This window comes from Anomaloglossus baeobatrachus, chromosome 1, assembly GCF_048569485.1.
Source record: "Anomaloglossus baeobatrachus isolate aAnoBae1 chromosome 1, aAnoBae1.hap1, whole genome shotgun sequence".
NCBI classification, from domain to species: Eukaryota; Metazoa; Chordata; class Amphibia; order Anura; family Aromobatidae; genus Anomaloglossus; species Anomaloglossus baeobatrachus.
The window spans coordinates 500,716,806-500,735,714 of record NC_134353.1 but is presented as its reverse complement, the minus strand read 5'-3'; the positions used below and the strand labels follow the sequence as shown (position 1 = coordinate 500,735,714).

Here is an 18,909-nt window from a genome sequence, read left to right as displayed (position 1 = left end):
GGAGGAGGGATGAACAAGAACACTGAGCCTCTGGTATCCAGGAACGCCCACAGCCAACCATAGGGATGCCGGAGACGAAGGATGCTTGTTGGGAAATTGTTAATTTATGTACATAATGCCGCCATTTTTATAATGCTGTTATATATAGTACTGTCATTTCAATTATGTATGAGAAACAGATATAATAGACATGACATGACTACGTATAGTACTATGTTACCGGTGTCCAGCTTCTTTTAGCCTGTGAGCGCCTCTGTGCCCTGTCTGACAGCGCATCCATCCATCTTCTCCGGCATCTCCATGGGGTGGGGGGTGTGGATGGGCGCCCGGCATCCCTGGTTACCAGGGGCATGACATTCTTGTTCAACCCTCCTCTAGTATGACTGGTAGTGGGTGTGTGTGTGTGTGTGTGTGTGTGTGTGTGTGTGTGTGTGTGTCATGCGTTGCTTTACAGGCCTATAATTTGCTGAACACTGATCTCAAGTCCTGGAACTCAACCAATGCGGTCACATGAACGCATATTTGAGGTCCTGCAAGGGATCACCTACCATATTTTTCGGACTACAAGATGCACTCCCCCCCCCCCCCCCCCCCAAATTTTAGGAGAAAGTGGGGGGTGCATCTTATAGTCCGATGGCTGCGGTGCGGTGGAATGGGTGCGGTGGAGCGGATCATCAGAGGCAGGAGCAGGCTGTAGCAGCGCTACCCTGACCATGTGGGAACACTCATTTCATATGCACGCCCATCCTCTCAGCCCTGAAGCCGGCGCTGACAGGTGGGCGGGATGATGGGCGGGGGATGCGCGCATACTAAAGAGCCGGCCCGCGTGACCACCCTAGGCAACTACAACCTGGAGTAATCATGTGTGGCTATATACACTGCCCCCCCGTGCACCATCATCAGTGCGGGGGGGGGGGGGGCAGTGAATAAGTACGGTATACTCACCGGTCACTGTTCCCTGCAGCATCGCGGTGTCCTCCTGTCTGCCGGCCAGCTGATCTGTGTAGAGAGCGGTGAGCACAGGGATGACATCGCTGTACACACGGCTCCACACAGGTCAGCGGCGCTGCTGCTGGCACAGACAGGAAGACTAGTGATGCTGCGTGGAGTGAGGAGAGGCGAGTATACAGCGGGAGTCCACCATCTGTTACCGCAAATACGGCCGTGGCTGAAGTGACCACGAGATCCGCGGTGACTTCAGTCAGGTGATGTGCGGTGACAGCTGAAGTCATCTCTAATCCCGCGCGGCTCACTTCACTTGCGGCCTGATCCTCAGAGAGCGGTCGTGTTCTATGGCCGCTCTGATTGTCAGATGTAGCAGAGCTGGATGCGTCATGGGACGTCATGTGGATTATGTTGGACCTGGGTGTTTTAGGGGTTAAAGTGGTGAAAGAGGGTGTTTTTTGTCTTTTATTTCAAATAAAGGATTTTTATGCGTTTGTGTTTATTTACTTTCACTTACAGTTTAGTGATGAGGGGGTGTCTCAGACGCCTGCCATCACTAAGCTAGGACTTAGTGGCAGCTATGGGCTGCTGCCATTAACTCCTTATTACCCCGATTCCCACCACATCAGGGCAAATCGGGATGAGCTGGGAAAAGTCCCAGAACTGTCACATCTAAATGGATGTGGCAATTCTGGGCGGCTGCTGGCTGATATGATTAGGCTTAGGGGGCTCCCAATAACTTGAGTCTCCCCAGCCTGAGAATACCAGCCCCAGCTGTGAGACTCTTGGCAGGTTATTAAAATTGGGAGAACCGCACGCCATCATTATTATTATTATATACAAGGCAGGAGGATCATTACCAGGATGGGGTACCTTACTAGAGAATTTGGGGACATTATCCCCATACAGTGTCAGCAGCAGATCCTTGCCCCATAACAGTGTGTCATAACCACATTTTTTGCTTAAAAATGTTATTTTCCCATTTTCCTCCTCTAAAACCAGGGTGCGTCTTATCGTCCGAAAAATACGGTGGTATACCTTCCCTGAAGAAGAGAGTATATGGTGGACGCGAAACGCGCGTTGGAAGTGGTTTTGCATGTGAGGGGCTGAGCTGGGCTATTAATTTATGGGCAAGCAGCATTTTTTTTTTTTTTTACATGATCCCACCACCTTGCCTCAGACTATGCATGATTTTGCTGAGTCCCCTAGGGATTTCAGAGTGGTTCTTTACTTTGCTCTGGGTTGGTCTAGTATGGTGATTTAACATACAATTAGAATAAAAAGTGCTGCTTAATTGTCGCTGCTCATTCATTGCACTCACCACCTCACTTGCCGTGGAGTAATTTAAAATGGCTTCCCCCTTGCTGTACATTACCTAATATCAGCACATCTATTTGCACCAACTGTATTTTTGTATGAATTTTTCTATAATCCTTTAGACAATATTTGTCTAATAAAATATAAATTTTTAGACAAAGCTCTGGTCATACATACATACATACATGACAAAAGTAAAAACAAAAGTCTATCATAAAGGCCTAAACTGGTTTTCAGTTTACCTTGGCAAAGGTTGCACATTATGTGGAGCTGGTCATATACAAAAATCAATTGTTACCTGTACCGATTGTCTCATGTAGCTCATAATACTTGAGCAGTTCTTCATAATCGTAGACCACCATTCTTTTAATTCAGTATTAACGCACAAGACCTGCAAAGGTAAGAAAACATCAAAATCTGGTCATAAATTCTGTGCTTTTAGCCAAATAACCCAGACTAGATCATTCATTAGTTACCAGAGGTGCTAACATTTAGAGTTGTCCACACAAATAGGCAAAATGTTTAGTCCAAATACAATATCTTGATTTCTGGGATTTGCCAGCACTAATCTTATGGAATAAGAGAAAGAAGGCGGCGGGGGAACACCCACGTCCATAACTTTTGCCTCCGATATTGGCAAGTAGCCCATTTATTTTAAAAAGGGACAAACGTAGATCTTATGGTTTGCCAGTTCCTATTGTCACAGTTATGTATAATCAGCCTACAATTAATATGCCACAAAAGCATACACAATTAGACAATGGAAGAGAGAATGCTTCAATAAAGTTCTTATTAATCAGCTCCAAATAACAGCATTATACTAAAGTATATGCAAGTGAATGAACCTTGGCATAATAACAAAGAACAGCTACAAGTAAATCAAATCTTTTGCCAAATGCGTAGGATATTTCTTCAGGATGGCAGCTAAACAGAAATGTCATGTTAATAAAGATTTAGCAACCATTTAATACACTAGCAGACACCTACAGAAGAGGCCCAGGTGCAAGAACAGTATATGGGCCTTTGCAGTCCAATATCTCATCAAAATGCACAATTTCACCTGCTTTAGAAGTGGAAATGCGCCCCGTACCTGCTGGGCCGACGTGCGGTTGCACCAATGATATGTCCACCCCCGATTTAAAGGGAACCTGTCAGGTGCAATATGCACCCAGTACTACGAGCAGTTTTGGGTGTATATTGCTAATCCCTGCATATGTGACGCCCTGGGCAAGCCAGGGGTCACAGGTAATGACATCACCACACCCTACACCCCGGTTAGGTACACCTAAGCTAGACCAGAAATCCTTGTTGCATTCCCCAGGGGCTGATGTCCACACCAGGGGGTGGAGCCAGGTGGTTGGTCTCCACCCACCAAGGAGTTCACAGTCCTGGAGGAGGGAAAACACAGGCAGATAGAGTTTGGAGGAGGAAGTAGAAGGAGGGAAGGTAGTGAAAGAGAAAAAGTGACAGTTTGAAAGCCTGAAGTTGGTCCGGGTGTGTGCCCCGGACAGAGACAGCAAGGTTAGCAGACGGCGGTGACCGTCTGCAGTGGAGGCTGATCGGAGGTTGCCGAAAGGACCGTGGACGGGTGGTGGCCCGGCGGTACCGGACCGGTATACAAAGAGAAGCCAGCACCATTGGCAGGGGCTTTTCGGATCCCGGCAAGGCTAGGAGTCGCCATGAATTTGCCAAATCAGTCAGTGAAGGGGACTTCCGGGTCTCCAAACAACTAAGTCCCGATTGAAGGCAACCGTCCAACCGTATGAGAGAGACGCAGTCACCGCCAAGGCACCAGTTTCTCAGGGCCAGCGCCTGCGGGCAAAGAGGGGCTCCTCTGGCCCATATCCAAGTTGGGGAGCGGGTAACCGGTGGGAACTCATCGCTACCAACATTACACAAGAAGCAGGGAAAGAGACAGTCACCATTAACTACCGGGGAAAAGCAACAGCAGCCGTCCGTGGGAACAGTCTTTCCAGCCGTGTGTTTTACCGAGAACTGTGTCAATGTCTCAGGCTGAGTGAGTACCACCGTGCTGTACGGCACAGTGCTGCCCCCGCGACCCTGCACCTCACCAGGCCCCGCACCCGGCCTGTCATCCACCCCTACCCCATCACTGGGCCCCGGGACAACCAACCGGAAACAAAGCTGCTCCCTGTCACCACTCCCGGGATCCCCATACAGAGCAGCGGTGGTGTCCACACAATCACCACAACCGTGGGTGGCGTCACGGACAATAAATCCCCAAAACCAATCCCCCTTCTCACTCACGGGCAAGGAGCGCCGCTCGAGTCCCCGGGATCCGGCCCATCGCTCGAGCCACCGAGCCGCGGAGGCCGCAGCCGGACCCGAGCAGTGGGAGAGCGCAGCGTCCCCTCCTCCGCCCGCGACACATACACTGGCATAGATAGAGAGATCTTTAGAAAAAGTATTTCCAAAGATCTTTTATCTTCTACTAATGAGCGAGGGGACTAATCCCAAGGGCGCTATATCCCCCCGACTAGTCTACCATCTTAGACTGGCAGCACGCCACAGGGATGTATTAAAATGCAGCGTCACGAGCAGCGCCGCGTGTACCCGTGTTCGCGCTTCTGAATGCCCAGGCACTTCCGGTCATTCGGAGTATGAAGCCGGTTGTACGCGTCCCGGCTTCAGAGAAGTCTACTGCGCATGACTGGACTGGAAGTGACAGGCATTCAGAAGAGTGAACACAGGTACGCACAGCACCACTCGTGACACTGCATTGACTAGCATGTTACTAATCCCCTGTGGGCATGCTAACATGCTAAGAGGGCAGACTAGTCGGGGGATATAACACCCTTGGGACTAGTCCCCGCGCTCATTAGAAAAGCATTTCTAAAGATCTTTCATCTTGTGCTAAAGATCTGACTCGCCCACCCCAGGGCTTTGGGACACCCGGTGTCGGGCTGGACTAGTCCGGGGGTAGTCAGTGGTGGCGGGGCCCGACTCCATGACCCTGGCGGGGTCAACTAATATGGCAGTAGTGGGGGTGGTAACTTTAATTAAAGGGAACCTGTCATCAGAAATTTGGCTTTCAACCTAAATGTTTCCCCCTCTGCAGCTCGTGGGCTGCATTCTAGTAAGGTTTCTATACTTTTTGTGCCCCCTTTGAAACCAAAAATACTTTATAAAACTGTACCTTTCGGTTTGAAAATCTTGTAAATTATCCATGGGGCGGGCCGTGTGGCATCCGTTGCTGTATCTTACGCCATCCCCCATGCTCCAAATCATCCCTCAGGACGCCGCCCACTGCGCCCGAGGTCCCGTGCACGCCGGGACACCTAGTGACGTGGTCGCAGGCACGAGAGTATGGGCGGCGCTGTGATTGCATCGCAAGTGCCCGCCCATACTCTCGTGCCCGCCCTTTCCCCACTGCCTCCAGCGTTCTGCGCCGGCCCGACGTCACCTCCTTCCCATCGTACCCTGCAGCAGGAAATAGATGGGAGGAGTGGAGCAGGCCACTACAGGAGAAGCGGAGGATCTGAGCGACGTACAGAGGGGAGAGCGCGCCCACGAGAGTATGGGCGGGCATTTGCGATGCAATCATAGCGCCGCCCATACTCTCGCTTGCGACCATGTCACTAGGTGTCCCGGCGTGCACGGGACCTCGGGCGCAGTGGGCGGCGTCCTGAGGGATGATTTGGAGCATGGGGGACGGCGTAAGATACAGCAACGGACGCCAGACGGCCCGCCCCCATGGATAATTTACAAGATTTTCAAACCGAAAAGGTACAGTTTTATAAAGTATTTATTTTGGTTTAAAAGGGGGCACAAAAAGTATAGAAACCTTACTAGAATGCAGCCCAGGAGCTGCAGAGAGGGAAACATTTGTTGAAAGCCAAATTTCTGATGACAGGTTCCCTTTAAAGTTTGTAGAATTATATTCGTGACGCCCCCTGTGGATTGCGGCTATGGAGCCGCCGCTGCTGGATAGGGCCACCGGGCTGATGTAATGGCAGCTGGGATGGTTCTGCTCCTCACAGGTGGAGCGGTACCCCGGGGCAACCGTTAGTGCTTATTAAAGTCTATGGTGCTTTCGAAATGGTGCACGGCTAACCAGGTAGTGTAAAGAACCGACACAAACAGTCTCTTTACCTTCTTTTCTTTTACTTTGTAACAGTCCAGTCCCGGGAGACCGTCACAGGTGGTGAAGGGGATCCGGTCGGCCTGGAAGTACCTGGGCTGATCTCCTTGGCCAGTCGAGTATTGAGGCCTACTCCCTGTTCTTCCTTTGCTTCTACAGGACCCTGCACTCTGGGTTTAGCAATGGTCCTCTTGCTGCTGGGACTGGTGGTACATCCCTTTCTCGTAGGATAGGCTGCGCTGGCCCTCTCTGATGCTTCCCTGCTGGGGTCCGCACCGGGCCCTGGTGATGCAGCTGTACCTTGGGTTGTTTTGGGGGCCAGGAGACCTACAGTCCTCCTGCCCTTCGGATTCGGTTACTGGGGGATCTAACACCCTGGCAACCACAGACTCCGATGTCTAATGTTTAGTGTGTTCTTCTGAGGCGAACAGGTTCTGACCAGTTCTCCCCTAGAATCTTCTCTACGTGCCTCGCTACGGCTCCTGCTTTTCCTGGGTTGAGCTAGCCTAGCTCCAAACCCCAGCTCACAAGACCGTCTACTCAGCTCCTCTCTCCTTGAACTGCTCTCACAGACTACCCAACTTCTCCCTCAGGTCAGAGCTTAAAAAAGTGCTCCCTGGAACTCCAGGTTTAGAGCTCCCTCTGCTGGCCTGAGGGAGAAACTGTGTTGAATGTTGGTACTTACTGGCCAATAGACTTCCCCAATTACCTCCAGGCTCAGCATTAACCCTTTGGAGGGGCAACACTGTTGTGGCAACCAGATGCTGGGGCACCACAGATCTCTTTATGCTAGTGTATACAGGGCCAGTTAGGCAGGGATTAGCAATATACACCCAGAAATGGTCGTGGTACCGGGTGCATATTGTACCCGACAGGTTCCCTTAAACTATGCAGCGCACGGAACGAAGCAATTATGTGCCGCCTCCTTACAAAGGACTAATCTAGCATAGTAACTTACCCTCTTCCACTGCAGTTCGTATTAATTTGTGTTTCACTGCATCAACATCCAGTGGAGGGAGCGGCGTACCATGACCACTGCAGCCTTCACTTTTGTCTGAACAGAATAAAACCTTTTAACGATTGTCTTCAACCACTGATGGGGATGTCACAATCTATAGCAGGTCAAAAAAGTCCGTGGAGCCTCTGTAAGGAGTCTCACAGAAACTAGCCAGATAGCCCTCCGGGAAGGACCTAGCCAAGGAGTGGCTCTTTTTTAGGAAACCACCATATTAAGTGGCCCTTTTAGAATTTCACTGTCTTGAGTGCCCTTGGTGGCTGCGTGCACTGTTTTCTCTGGCTGGTCTCCCCGAGATCAGTGATTGTTTTGTTTATCTATAGCAGCGGCACACACACATCATTGGTGCAATGTGTGCAGCCGTAGAGAGGCCCAAGAGGTAAGAAGGCCTTTCACCCTAAAAAGGCTACAGCGTTTGAGAAAAAAACATTTAACCCCTTCACGACCAGACGATTTTGCGCTTTCCGTTTTTTTTCGATATTCTTCCTCCAAGAGACGCAAGTTATTTTTCCAGTCACTGGCCACGTGAGGGCTCGTTTTTTGCAGAACGAGCTGCACTTTTAAAATTAAACCATGAGTTTTACCATATAGTGTACTGGAAAACTGCAAAAAAAAAAAAAAATTCCAAATGCAGAAAAATGTGCAAAAACCCCATCCCCCCCAAAACTTGTTTTTGGGATCAAGTCTCCACTGTGATCACTATATGGTAAAACTGATGTGTTGGTGTGATGCCTGAGGTCGGTACGAGTTCATAGACAAACATGTATAGATTTACTTTTTTCTAAAGGGTAAAAAAAAAAAAAAAAAAAAAAAAAAAAAAAAAAAGGTACATTCTCCCGCAACCTGTAGCGTTCTGATTTGTTGCGATATACGGCTCAGTTGCTGCTTATTTTTTGCGTCTCGTGATGTCGTTTTTAATTGTACCATTTTTGCACAGATGCTACGTTTTGATCGCCTGATACACTAATAGAAGGGGGGTAGGAGGTGGATGATTGTCATGACACCACCTGTGATACGCGACAATGGATTAGCCGCCGCTGCCCTCCGTTGCGGATGGTAGTAGCAGCAGAGATGGTGTCGCTCCCCACAGGTGGAGCGGGCCCCGGGGAGGAGGAGTGAAGTAATGGCGGGCACCGAGCAGCAAAAGGAACAGACGGACAGTCTCTGAGGGTTCCAGGTGTCTTTACTCAGTTCTTAAAAGAAGCCTGGTCGCTGCCGCAGTAGCACTGGTCACCGCTGTGGTGGGTTTTGTCGAACCCGGATCCCTTTGGAGGTCAGTCTGGTGTGGTGGTCGGCGGGCCCCTTCCTCCTAGTGCCGTGTAAGTTGGATCCCCGTAGCTTAAAAGCTACTTAGGGACCCCAGTCCGTCTTGAGTGAAAACTGCTGGCCTGTTTGCAGGTGCTGCAGTTCTGCAATGGGGTCTGACTCAGATCAAGGCCCTGGATCCTAAATGGCACGGTGCTTCAGGCACTGTTGGCCAGGGAGACATGCAATCTCCCCGTCCCAGCAGATTCTGGAAAACCAACTTGGAGAATGATCTTCCCTAGGGTCCTGCACCCTGCGTGGCGCCGAGTGAGCAACGAAGCTCTCCCCTCGGCAATCGTATGAACTCCTGTGTCCCACCAGAGCCACCGGTGAGACAGTCTGCTCTTTTCCTCTCCTGCTGGAGAACTCTAACTGTTGTGTTGGCTCCTAACTCCGCCAGGTCCCCGTTACTAGTGTCAACCCCCAATGTGTGAAGACTGCCTTAAGACCCTACCCTAGCCTGGTTGTGTGTGAGTTGTGTAAGTAGTGAAACCGGTACAGACCTCCTCTGGATCCGGGTTAAGCACTGCACCTTAAGTGAGGTGCAGTATCCTGTGGCGACTGAAGCCTCAGGGGTACGAAAATGACATCACATGACTTCCTGTATTGGCCTGCGAGTACCGATCTACTATCGCCGGTAATATGACGCTGTCACATCTGGACAGCGGAATTTAAAGGGGTTAACAGGTACGGGTGGATAGCAATTCCACTTGTACCTTCTAGGCACACGTCACCTGTATAAATTAGCTGACATGTGCGTGGATCCCCACCTGCATCAGCAGTTAGAGATTAACACTGACCTCTAGGATGTAACTTTACTGCCCGTGATTGTTAAGGGGGTTAAACAGCTGCCCAATGGAGTGACCAGTGTCCATACATGCCCATGTAGCACCCCTGAGACCCTCAGGGCACTACAGGAAACCAAATCTTTTTGGAGGATGCAGGACCTACCCCCTGGGACCTGGAGTACCAGTGCCGATTCCACCAACACACATCTAAATCCTAGTTCTCCTCTCCACACTGGGCATAGAGGGTTAACCATGTAAGGGGGATGGTCGTCATGGGAAGGAGTCCCTGGGTATAGCCAGCCTGGTGGGAGGGGTCAGCAGTCAGAGGCAGTTAGAGAGTCAGAGGTCGGGAACACAGGAGAGGTGTGCGGACGTGCCTGAGCTGTGTCCGTGTAACGGTGACCCTGGGGGCACAGGAGAGCGGTCGCCAGGACGGTTACCGGAGATAAATCGCTGGGACCAGAGAACACACGGGGCACAGGTCCCTAGATAAAGCGCAAGTTTTATACTGTTTGGCAAATAACTGTCCGTTGAGGACACCTTCATGGACTTCACCGGACCAAAAAATCCGGGGACATCAGCAGTAAACTAGGATCAGGGGGTCGGGCACTTACCTCCCTACAGGGTCCACACTGCCCACTGTAAGAAGGAGACTGTAGCCCAAAAGGAAGAGTCGGGGTTCCCAAACACTCCACAATACGGGGACTCAATCTACAGTGAGTGGTGGGGACAGAGCAACCTGGGTCACTACATTGGCACTGGTCCTCCTGGGACCTGAACCAGCAACCCCTGGGTCCACAGCGAGTAGAGACTGTTAAAGACAACTTGGTGTGGTCTCCATTATTGCCCCACTACATCTCCCAGGCACAGCCCTACCTGCGGAGGGCCTATCATCAAAGCTGCCACTACCACCATCCGTGGGAGTACATACATTGAGCAGTGTCGGTTAAACCATCCTTAACCGCAACCCGCACGTGGCGTCAAATGACAAAAACTCTTATCTCCCCTGTAAATACACACCATTAACAAAAGGGGCCCAGAGCACAGGACCTGGCAACGGCCACCAAAGTGACATCCCCATCTGGTTACCGCCCGGGACAGAGTACCCCCTTCTCTGGGCGCTACACCCACAAGTAGAAAACCATCAGGCAGCAGGTGAGGAGAAGCCCCCCTGACACCTACTTGTCCGACTAGTTTCCAGTGCGGCTTGGTCCCTGGCGGCTATTAAACGGTTTTCCTCTGAATTGGTGAAGTATTTCAGAGTCAGACATACCTGGCTGAAATCTTATAGCGTGTTTCTGATCCATGCTGCCTGTGAATTCAGCAGCATTTATCAGCCATCATATTCACTTTAATAATTTCTTAGACCACCCTAGGGCTATTAGATCCAACTTCTAAAAGTTGTGGACAACACTTAGGCCTTGTGCGCACTAGGCGTTTTTGCCGCGCTTTTGTGCTGAAAACGCAGTGACATTGCTTCCCCAGCAATGTCTATGGGTTTTCAGAAGTGCTGTCCGCACACAGCGTTTTTTTGTAGCTGCGTTTTTGTGGTGTCCACAAAAATGCAGCATGTCAATTAGTTCTGCGTTTTTCACCCATTGAGTTCAATGAGATGTTCAACAACGCAATGAAAAACGCATATAGCTGCGTTTCTATGACTAAAAACGTAGCTATAAAAAACGCAAGGGGTGGGCAGTAAAGTGACGTGTACAGGAAGAGGATTCCTTCTGTTGGTAAACAGAGAAGCATGAATCCTCCCGGTACCGTCACCGCTGCTTCCACAACCCGCCCGGTGCATGTCAGCTCCGTGCGGCGCCATGTCTGGGCGGGAGGTGGAGGCAGCGGCGAAAACCAAAGTGAACAGTAGAAAAAAAAAAAAAAAATGTCATATATACTCACCTGTCTGCAGTGTCCCGGTGCCATGCCCGCTCCTGTCCCGGTCCCGCCGCTCTGGCTGTGTGCAGTCTCCCCGGGTCACGTACGAAGCTTGCAGGACCTGGCGGTGGATCACCGGATGCAGTCACCTGACGCATCAGCTGATCGTAATTCTCGCGGTGTCGCCGGCTTTTTCGCGCCCGGCTATCAGCTGATCCTGCCGTCAGGGGACTTCATCAGCTGATTACCGGCAGCTGCTGCAGCGATGGGACAGGATCAGACTCTCATCCGATCGCTGCAGGAACTGCCGGTAATCAGCACAGACGTGAGTATTTATTTATTTTTTTTTTTTCACCTATGCATCTGCTGATTGTATAAAAGCCGTTTATACAATCAGCTGATGTGTGATGTGCTTCAGCCCCTAGAGCCTGACACATCATCTGATCGCTTTGCCTTCCAGCAAACCGATCAGATGATATTGGATCCGGATTGGACGGCGCGGGACCCTGACCCAGGATTACTGCGGAGGGGGGGGTTCTTTATTTCAATAAAGATGGAGTCACTAATTGTGTTGTGTTTCTAACAAATATTTTTCTGTGTGTTGTGTTTTTTTTTTTTTATCATTACTAGAAATTCATGGTGGCCATGTCTAATATTGGCGTGACACCATGAATTTCGGGCTTAGGGCCAGCTGATAATATACAGCTAGCCCTAACTCCATTATTACCCAGTGAGCCACCCGGCATCAGGGCAGCTGGAAGAGTTGGATACAGCGCCAGAAGATGGCGCTTCTATGAAAGCGCCATTTTCTGGGGTGGCTGCGGGACTGCAATTCACAGCGGGGGTGCCCAGAAAGCATGGGCACCCTGCACTGTGGATTCCAATCCCCAGCTGCCTAGTTGTACCTGGCTGGACTCAAAAATTGGGCGAAGCCCACGTCATTTTTTTTTTTTAATTATTTCATGAAATAATTAAAAAAAAAAAAAAAAGGGCTTCCCTATATTTTTGGTTCCCAGCCGGGTACAAATAGGCAGCTGGGGTTGGGGGCAGCCTGTACCTGCCTGCTGTACCCGGCTAGCATACAAAAATATGGCGAAGCCCACGTCATTTTTTTGGGGGGCAAAAAACTCCTGCATACAGTCCTGGATAGAGGATGCTGAGCCTTGTAGTTCTGCAGCTGTTGTCTGCATATACTAGTGGATGGAGTATGCTGAGACTTGTAGTTCTGCAGCTGCTGTCTGCTCTCCTGCAGTGCATACCCTAGTTCTGCAGCTGTCTGCTCTCCTGCATACAATGAACATTTTAGGAAATGACATCAGACCTTTTTTTTTTCCATCAACAATCTTTAAAGGCATTGTGCACTGATTAAAAACGCAGTGAGCAAAAACGCAGCAAAAAACGCATCAAATCGCAGTAAAAACGCATGCGTTTTTATCGCGGTTTTTTTTAGCCGCGGGTGCGTTTGACACAAAAACGCAGCGTGAAAAAAACGCCTAGTGCGCACATACCCTAAGGCTATGTGCGCTCTGCACCTAAAAGGTGCGCTTCAGAGTGCAGCTGAAAAGCTCCGTTCTGAAGCGTATGGTGCCGGCAGAGAATGTGCGCTCTGCATGCTGCCTCTCCCTGTAGACAGCATGCAAACCGCACAAAAGTAGTGACACATCACTTCTTAGAACGCAGCGATTCGGGCAGCAGCCGAATCACTGCGTTCTAGTATGCCACGTGCGCACGGCTCCTGCACAATCTCCATAGACTGTGCAGGGGACGCATGACGCATGCAGTTACGCTGCGGTGCAGAACGCAGCGTAACTGCATGCAATACGCACATAGCCTTACTCCTCTGCAAAAAGGGACGGACCAAAACACACATGAAAAATTCCTTGCAGAAGTGGATGAAATGCTGCAATTCTACATTTTTGAGGTGGAATTTATCCCTACAGCTGCACGCCCACGGTTTACTCCTTTAGTACCGTGACATTATTGGTGCTGTGCTGCAGGTTGAACGTATCATGACATTTTAGCAAGCCAAGTATCCTCTTTATATAGTGCCCAAATGGAAGGTAGAAATGTTGACACGTGACAGCAAGTAAGCATGAATGAAGCCCTATAAGACAGCAGTGTCGCTTCTGGCACTTACCATATTTTTCGGACCGTAAGACACTTTTTTTGCCCCAAATGTTGGGGAATGAGGGTGCTGCGGTGGAGCGGGTCATCGGGGGCACGAGTAGGCTGTAGCAGACTGCCGTGACCACGTGGGCCCGCTCATTACATATGCACGCCCATCCTCCCGCCCATCTCTCAGCGCTGACAGGTGGACGGGGGGGTTCGCGCATAGTAAACAGCCAGCCGTGATCACCCCTGGCAACTACAGCCTGGAGTGATCAGGTGCGGCTGTATTCACTGCTCCCCGCGCATCATCATCAGTGTGGGGTGCAGTGAATCAGTACACTCACCGTTCCCCTGCAGCACTGCGATGTCCTCCTGATTGCCGGCCGCGCGGTGTGGAGACTAGCGGGGCTCACAGCGATGACGTCATCACTGTGCGCACGTATCCACACAGCCGCGCCATCACAGACAGAAGGAGATCGCGGTGCTGCAGGGAGCGTGGCCGGCTCCACACAGCGCTGCGCAGGATGGGCGAGAGAGATATATATATGGGATTATATACAAGGCAGGAGGATCATTACCAGGCTGGGGTACCTTAGTAGAGAATTTGGGGACATTACCCCCATAACAGTGTCAGCAGCAGATCCTCGCCCCATAACAGGGTGTCATGACCACATTTTTTTGCTTAAAAATTTTCCTATTTTCCTCCTCTAAAACCAGGGTGCGTCTTATAGTCCGAAAAAATACGTTTTTTTTTCTGCTCTTTCACCAGTTGCTGAGGACAAGTAAAAAAAGAATTGTATTATATTTCTACAGTATGGCAGAGCTTATGTTGCAGAATTTCTGAAGCATTACTGCACCTAGTATATAAATTAGGTTACTTGTGTTTGTATCACATTTTTTCTCTTGATTGTAGGTCATGCGTTACAAAGTAAGCTGCTTTGTTTGTGATACTTCCTGGTATCACACTTTACTTTCATCTAATGCAAATATATGGGAACAACCTGAACAGAAGACTCGGAGTACCATAAAATGAAATTCACATGTTGTGGAATTGAAACATGCACCGCAGATCATTTCACCCCGAATTAAAAAAAAAAAAAAAAAAGGAAGAGGAGTAGGCGGGAGATTTCTATAAATCCCATGCATTTTGCTGGGACAGCAAGACGCTGCATTTTTAACGCAGCGTCAAAAGATCAAATCTTGGGATTGTATCCTGATTACCCTCCCCAGGAGTGGTCAACCAATAAAGATCACTCCAATAGCAAGGCATATAATCTGCGAGGCTAAAAATGAACCCAAGATATCTTCTAAGCATCTAAGGGTACCGTCACACTAAACGACGTACCAGCAATTCCGACAACGATATGTCACGGGCAGAGGAGCCGCGCTCGCTACACTCGGGTCCGCGGCTGCTGCTTGGTGGCTCGAGCGGATGGGCCGGACCTGGGGACTTGAGCAGCGCTCCTCGCCCACGAGTGAAAAGGGGGTTGTTTGTTTTGGGGAGATAGTCCGTGACGCCACCCACGGGTCGTGGTAATAGTGGGCACCACCGCTGCTGGTAACGGGGATCCTGGGAGCGATGGCAGGGAGCAGCTAGGATGTTTGTTCCCCCTCTGTGGGCAGAGGTTGGTAATCCCAGGGCCCGGTGGTGATACGGGGAGGCAGGATAGCTGGGGGGCAGGCTTGCAGGGGCAGCGCGTCGTGGTGCCGGATGGTACTGTTGTACTCACTCAGGCACAGATTTACAGAGTCTCTGGTAAACCAAACGGCTGGATGGACGGGTCCCGCAGCCGGCTGCAGTGTCTTTGCTCTCCCTGGACAGGTTTGATGGTGGCTGTCTTTTCCTGCACCTCTGTAGAAAGTATTGACTCCGATGGTTGCCAAATGGTAGGTAGTCCGCTCCCCGGCGTGTATGTACCGGAGGAGCCCGTTTTGTCCGCAGGCGCTGGCCCTTGGATCTCTAGCCTATGGCGGTGGCTTTGTGTCCTCACTGTGTTGACTGTTGCCTTCTGTCGGGTCTTGGGAGTTCGGAACCCCAGGGGTTTCCTGTCACTCTCGGATTTGACCGTTGTCGGCGGCTCCTAGCCTAGTCGGGGTCAAATGGCCCTGCCTGTGTGCTTGGTACAAATCTGCTCCCCGGCTCGGTACCGGGGGGGCCACCGCCCGTCCCCGGTCCTACGGTTCCGCTGACTTGCACCAACTCCTGCAGACGGCCACCACCGTCTGCCGACCTTGCTGACAGTGCCTGAGCTCCTACCCAGACACTAGCAGTTTCTCCACTCCAAAACTAATCTGACTGCTTCACTCCCCTAACTGAACTGACTGCTTTTCCCGCCTCCAGGCCTGTGAACTCCTCGGTGGGTGGGGCCAACCTGGCTCCGCCCCACCTGGTGTGTACATCAGACCCTGGAGGGAGGCAACAAGGGTTTTGACTGATGTAGACTATCCAGGGGAGGGGGTGTGTGATGTTATGTCTGACTACCTGGCTAGTCCAGGGCGTCACAGATACGACCTGATAGGGATCGCTAATAAGTCGCTGGTGAGATGTCACACAGTCAGACCTTACCAACGACGCAGTAGCGACCTGTATAACGATCTCGGCGGTCATTGGGACACTGTCACAGCACCAAACATAGCGATGTGTGCTGCCCTGCGGGAGCCCGACAACCAATAAATGAACCAGAGCAGTGTGTAACGATCAGCGATTTCACAGCAGGGGCCAGATCACTGCTTAGTGTGACACACAGCGAGATCGCTAATGAGGTCATTGGTGCGTCACAAAACCTGTGACTCAGCAGCGAGATCGCTGGCGATCTCGCTATGTGAGAAGTACCCTTAAAAGGTCCCCTTGTATCAGCTAATGTTAAAAGGGAACCAAACATCAGGATTTTCATGTATAAGGTGCAGCCAGTGCAGTACTGGCACTATCAGGCACAGTGTGTACATACCATTAGGGGGCAGCTCGAGTGTTTAGGCTGTGAAATTCAACTTTACAAAGTTTGAAAATTCATGCACTGTTTGATTGATGTGTGCACCTCGCTGCTAAAGTCCGGGCGGGTTATGCACGAGTATCCCCCCCCCCCCCCCGTTCCTCCCTCTCACTGGCCGTATGTAAATTTCTAATCTTCTGTTACACGGCGTCGGAGTTAGCGCCTGCGCATAGCGCTCATGTCTGTCGCCATGTTTCTGAAGCCCACTGTATTCTGGTGCATGAGACGGCGGTGCATGAGAGGGCGGCGCATGCGCCCTCGCTTCTTCAGATCTGTTGTGACCGTGGGAGCGCGCGCGGTCACAACAGGACTGGAGGACAGCTGATCTTACCGATTATCTGCAGCAGACGATATCGTAGAAGACGTCTGCTGCAGCTAATCGGGGTAAGATCAGCTGTTATCAAGTCCTGTTGTGACCGCGCGCGCTCCCGCGTGCTCAGAAACATGGCACTGGAGATGAGCGCTATGAGCAGGCGCTAACTCCAACGCCGTGTAACAGAGAATTAGAAATTTACATAAGGCCAGTGAGAGGGAGGAACAGGCGGCGGGGGGGGTGAGGGTCAGGGATACACGTGCATAACTCGCCCGGGCATTAGCAGAAGAGGTGCACACGTCAATCAAAAAGTGCATGAATTTTCAAACTTTTTAAAGTTGGATTTCACAGCCTAAACACCCGAGCTGCCCCCTGATGGTATGTACACAATGTGCCTGTACCTGTACCTGTGCCTGTGCCAGTACTGTACTGGCTGCACCTTATATAGGAAAATCCTGATGTTTGGTTCCCTTTAATGTAAATAAGTCCACTATCAGGAGGACACTGAACAAAAGGTCCACATGGCAGGAATTCAAGGAGAAAGCCATTTGTTCTCTAAAAAAAAAAAAAAAAAAAAAAAAAAAAAAAAAAAAACACACATCCTTGGCCATCTTGAGTTGGCTAAGGGTACCTTCACACTTAGCGATGCAGCAGCGATCCGACCAGCGATCTGACCTGGTCAGGATCGCTGCTGCATCGCTACATGGTCGCTGGTGAGCTGTCAAACAGGCAGATCTCACCAGCGACCAGTGAACAGCCCGCAGCGACGTGCAAGCGACGCTGCGCTTGCACGGAGCCGCCGTCTGGAAGCTGCGGAGACTGGTAACTAAGGTAAACATCGGGTATGGTTACCCGATGTTTACTTTAGTTACCAGCGCACACCGCTTAGCTGTGTGTGCAGGGAGCAGGGAGCCGCGCACACTGAGCGCTGGCTCCTTGCTCTCCTAGCTGCTGTACACATCGGGTTAATTAACCCGATGTGTACAGCAGCTACATGTGCAGAGAGCCGGAGCCGGCAGCACAGGCAGCGTGAGAGCTGCAGAGGCTGGTAACTAAGGTAAATATCGGGTAACCACCTTGGTTACCCGATGTTTATCTTGGTTACAAGCTTACCGCAGCTGTCAGACGCCGGCTCCTGCTCCCTGCTCGCTTCATTTGTCGCTCTCTCGCTGTCACACACAGCGATCTGTGTGTCACAGTGGGAGAGCGCCTTTAAAGAAAACGAACCAGGGCTGTGTGTAACGAGCAGCGATCTCACAGCAGGGGCCAGATCGCTGCTCAGTGTCACACACAGCGAGATCGCTAATGAGGTCACTGCTGCGTCACAAAAAGCGTGACTCAGCAGCGATCTCGGCAGCGAGCTCGCTGTGTGTGAAGCACCCCTAAAGAGGACTTGGACAAACCAAAATGCTATTGGAACAATGTGTTGTGAACTGATGAAACAAAACAGGTTTATTTAAGTGAGAAAAGTTATATTTATAGAAGGAAAAGCCACTACACTACAGCATAAATACCTCATTCTATCTTTGAACACACAATGATGGTAGTATTGGTTTTTTTTGCTTTTCTAACTGCATCTAGGGCAGGACAACTGCCACCATGGAAAAACTAATTCTAAGTTATACCAGCAAATTCTAAAAGGAAATTAGTCCATGAGCTGAATCTCATTAGATCGTGGGTCATGGAACAAGACATGGACACAACACACAAGTCGGTCAACAAAAGAAGGGTTAAAAAGCAGGTTAAGTTTTAGAATGGCCAAGTCAAAGTCCTCACCTTAAAGTGGTTAACTTTTAGACTTTTTCCTCTTCTAAATTCAGTTTATTTATAAATGAAAAATAATAATATTATTAATTATTATTAATAATAATAGATAAAAATATTGTGCTCCACTTGCCCTCAAGGGGTGCGGGGGAGAAGGGGTCCAACATATTGTCTCCACTGGTTCAATCTCTGGTTTGCTGGAGCAGTGATGTCACTAGACATTGTTGCAATCAGTGAGCTCAGTAGCATAGCTAGCGGCGGAGGGGTCAGAGGGTGCGGTTGCCCCGGGCCCCGTGCTCAGAGGGGGCCCACTCGGAGCTACAATACAGCTAACCATATCAGTGACACTGCACCTTTAAATCGGCTTGGCCACGTCACAAGGTTTA

At 50.4% G+C, this 18,909-nt stretch overlaps 1 protein-coding gene across 2 annotated transcripts in view; it reads right to left on the bottom strand.

Moving 5' to 3' along the window:
* MELK (maternal embryonic leucine zipper kinase) overlaps nt 1-18,909 on the bottom strand; it is a 75,202-nt gene that overhangs the window by 50,359 nt on the left and 5,934 nt on the right. For both annotated transcript variants that reach the window (XM_075338624.1, XM_075338630.1), the window contains exon 2: nt 2,561-2,653. In XM_075338624.1, coding sequence (XP_075194739.1) covers nt 2,561-2,624 — 64 coding nt within the window. In that variant the 5' untranslated portion in view covers nt 2,625-2,653. The remainder of the gene's footprint in view (nt 1-2,560; nt 2,654-18,909) is intronic.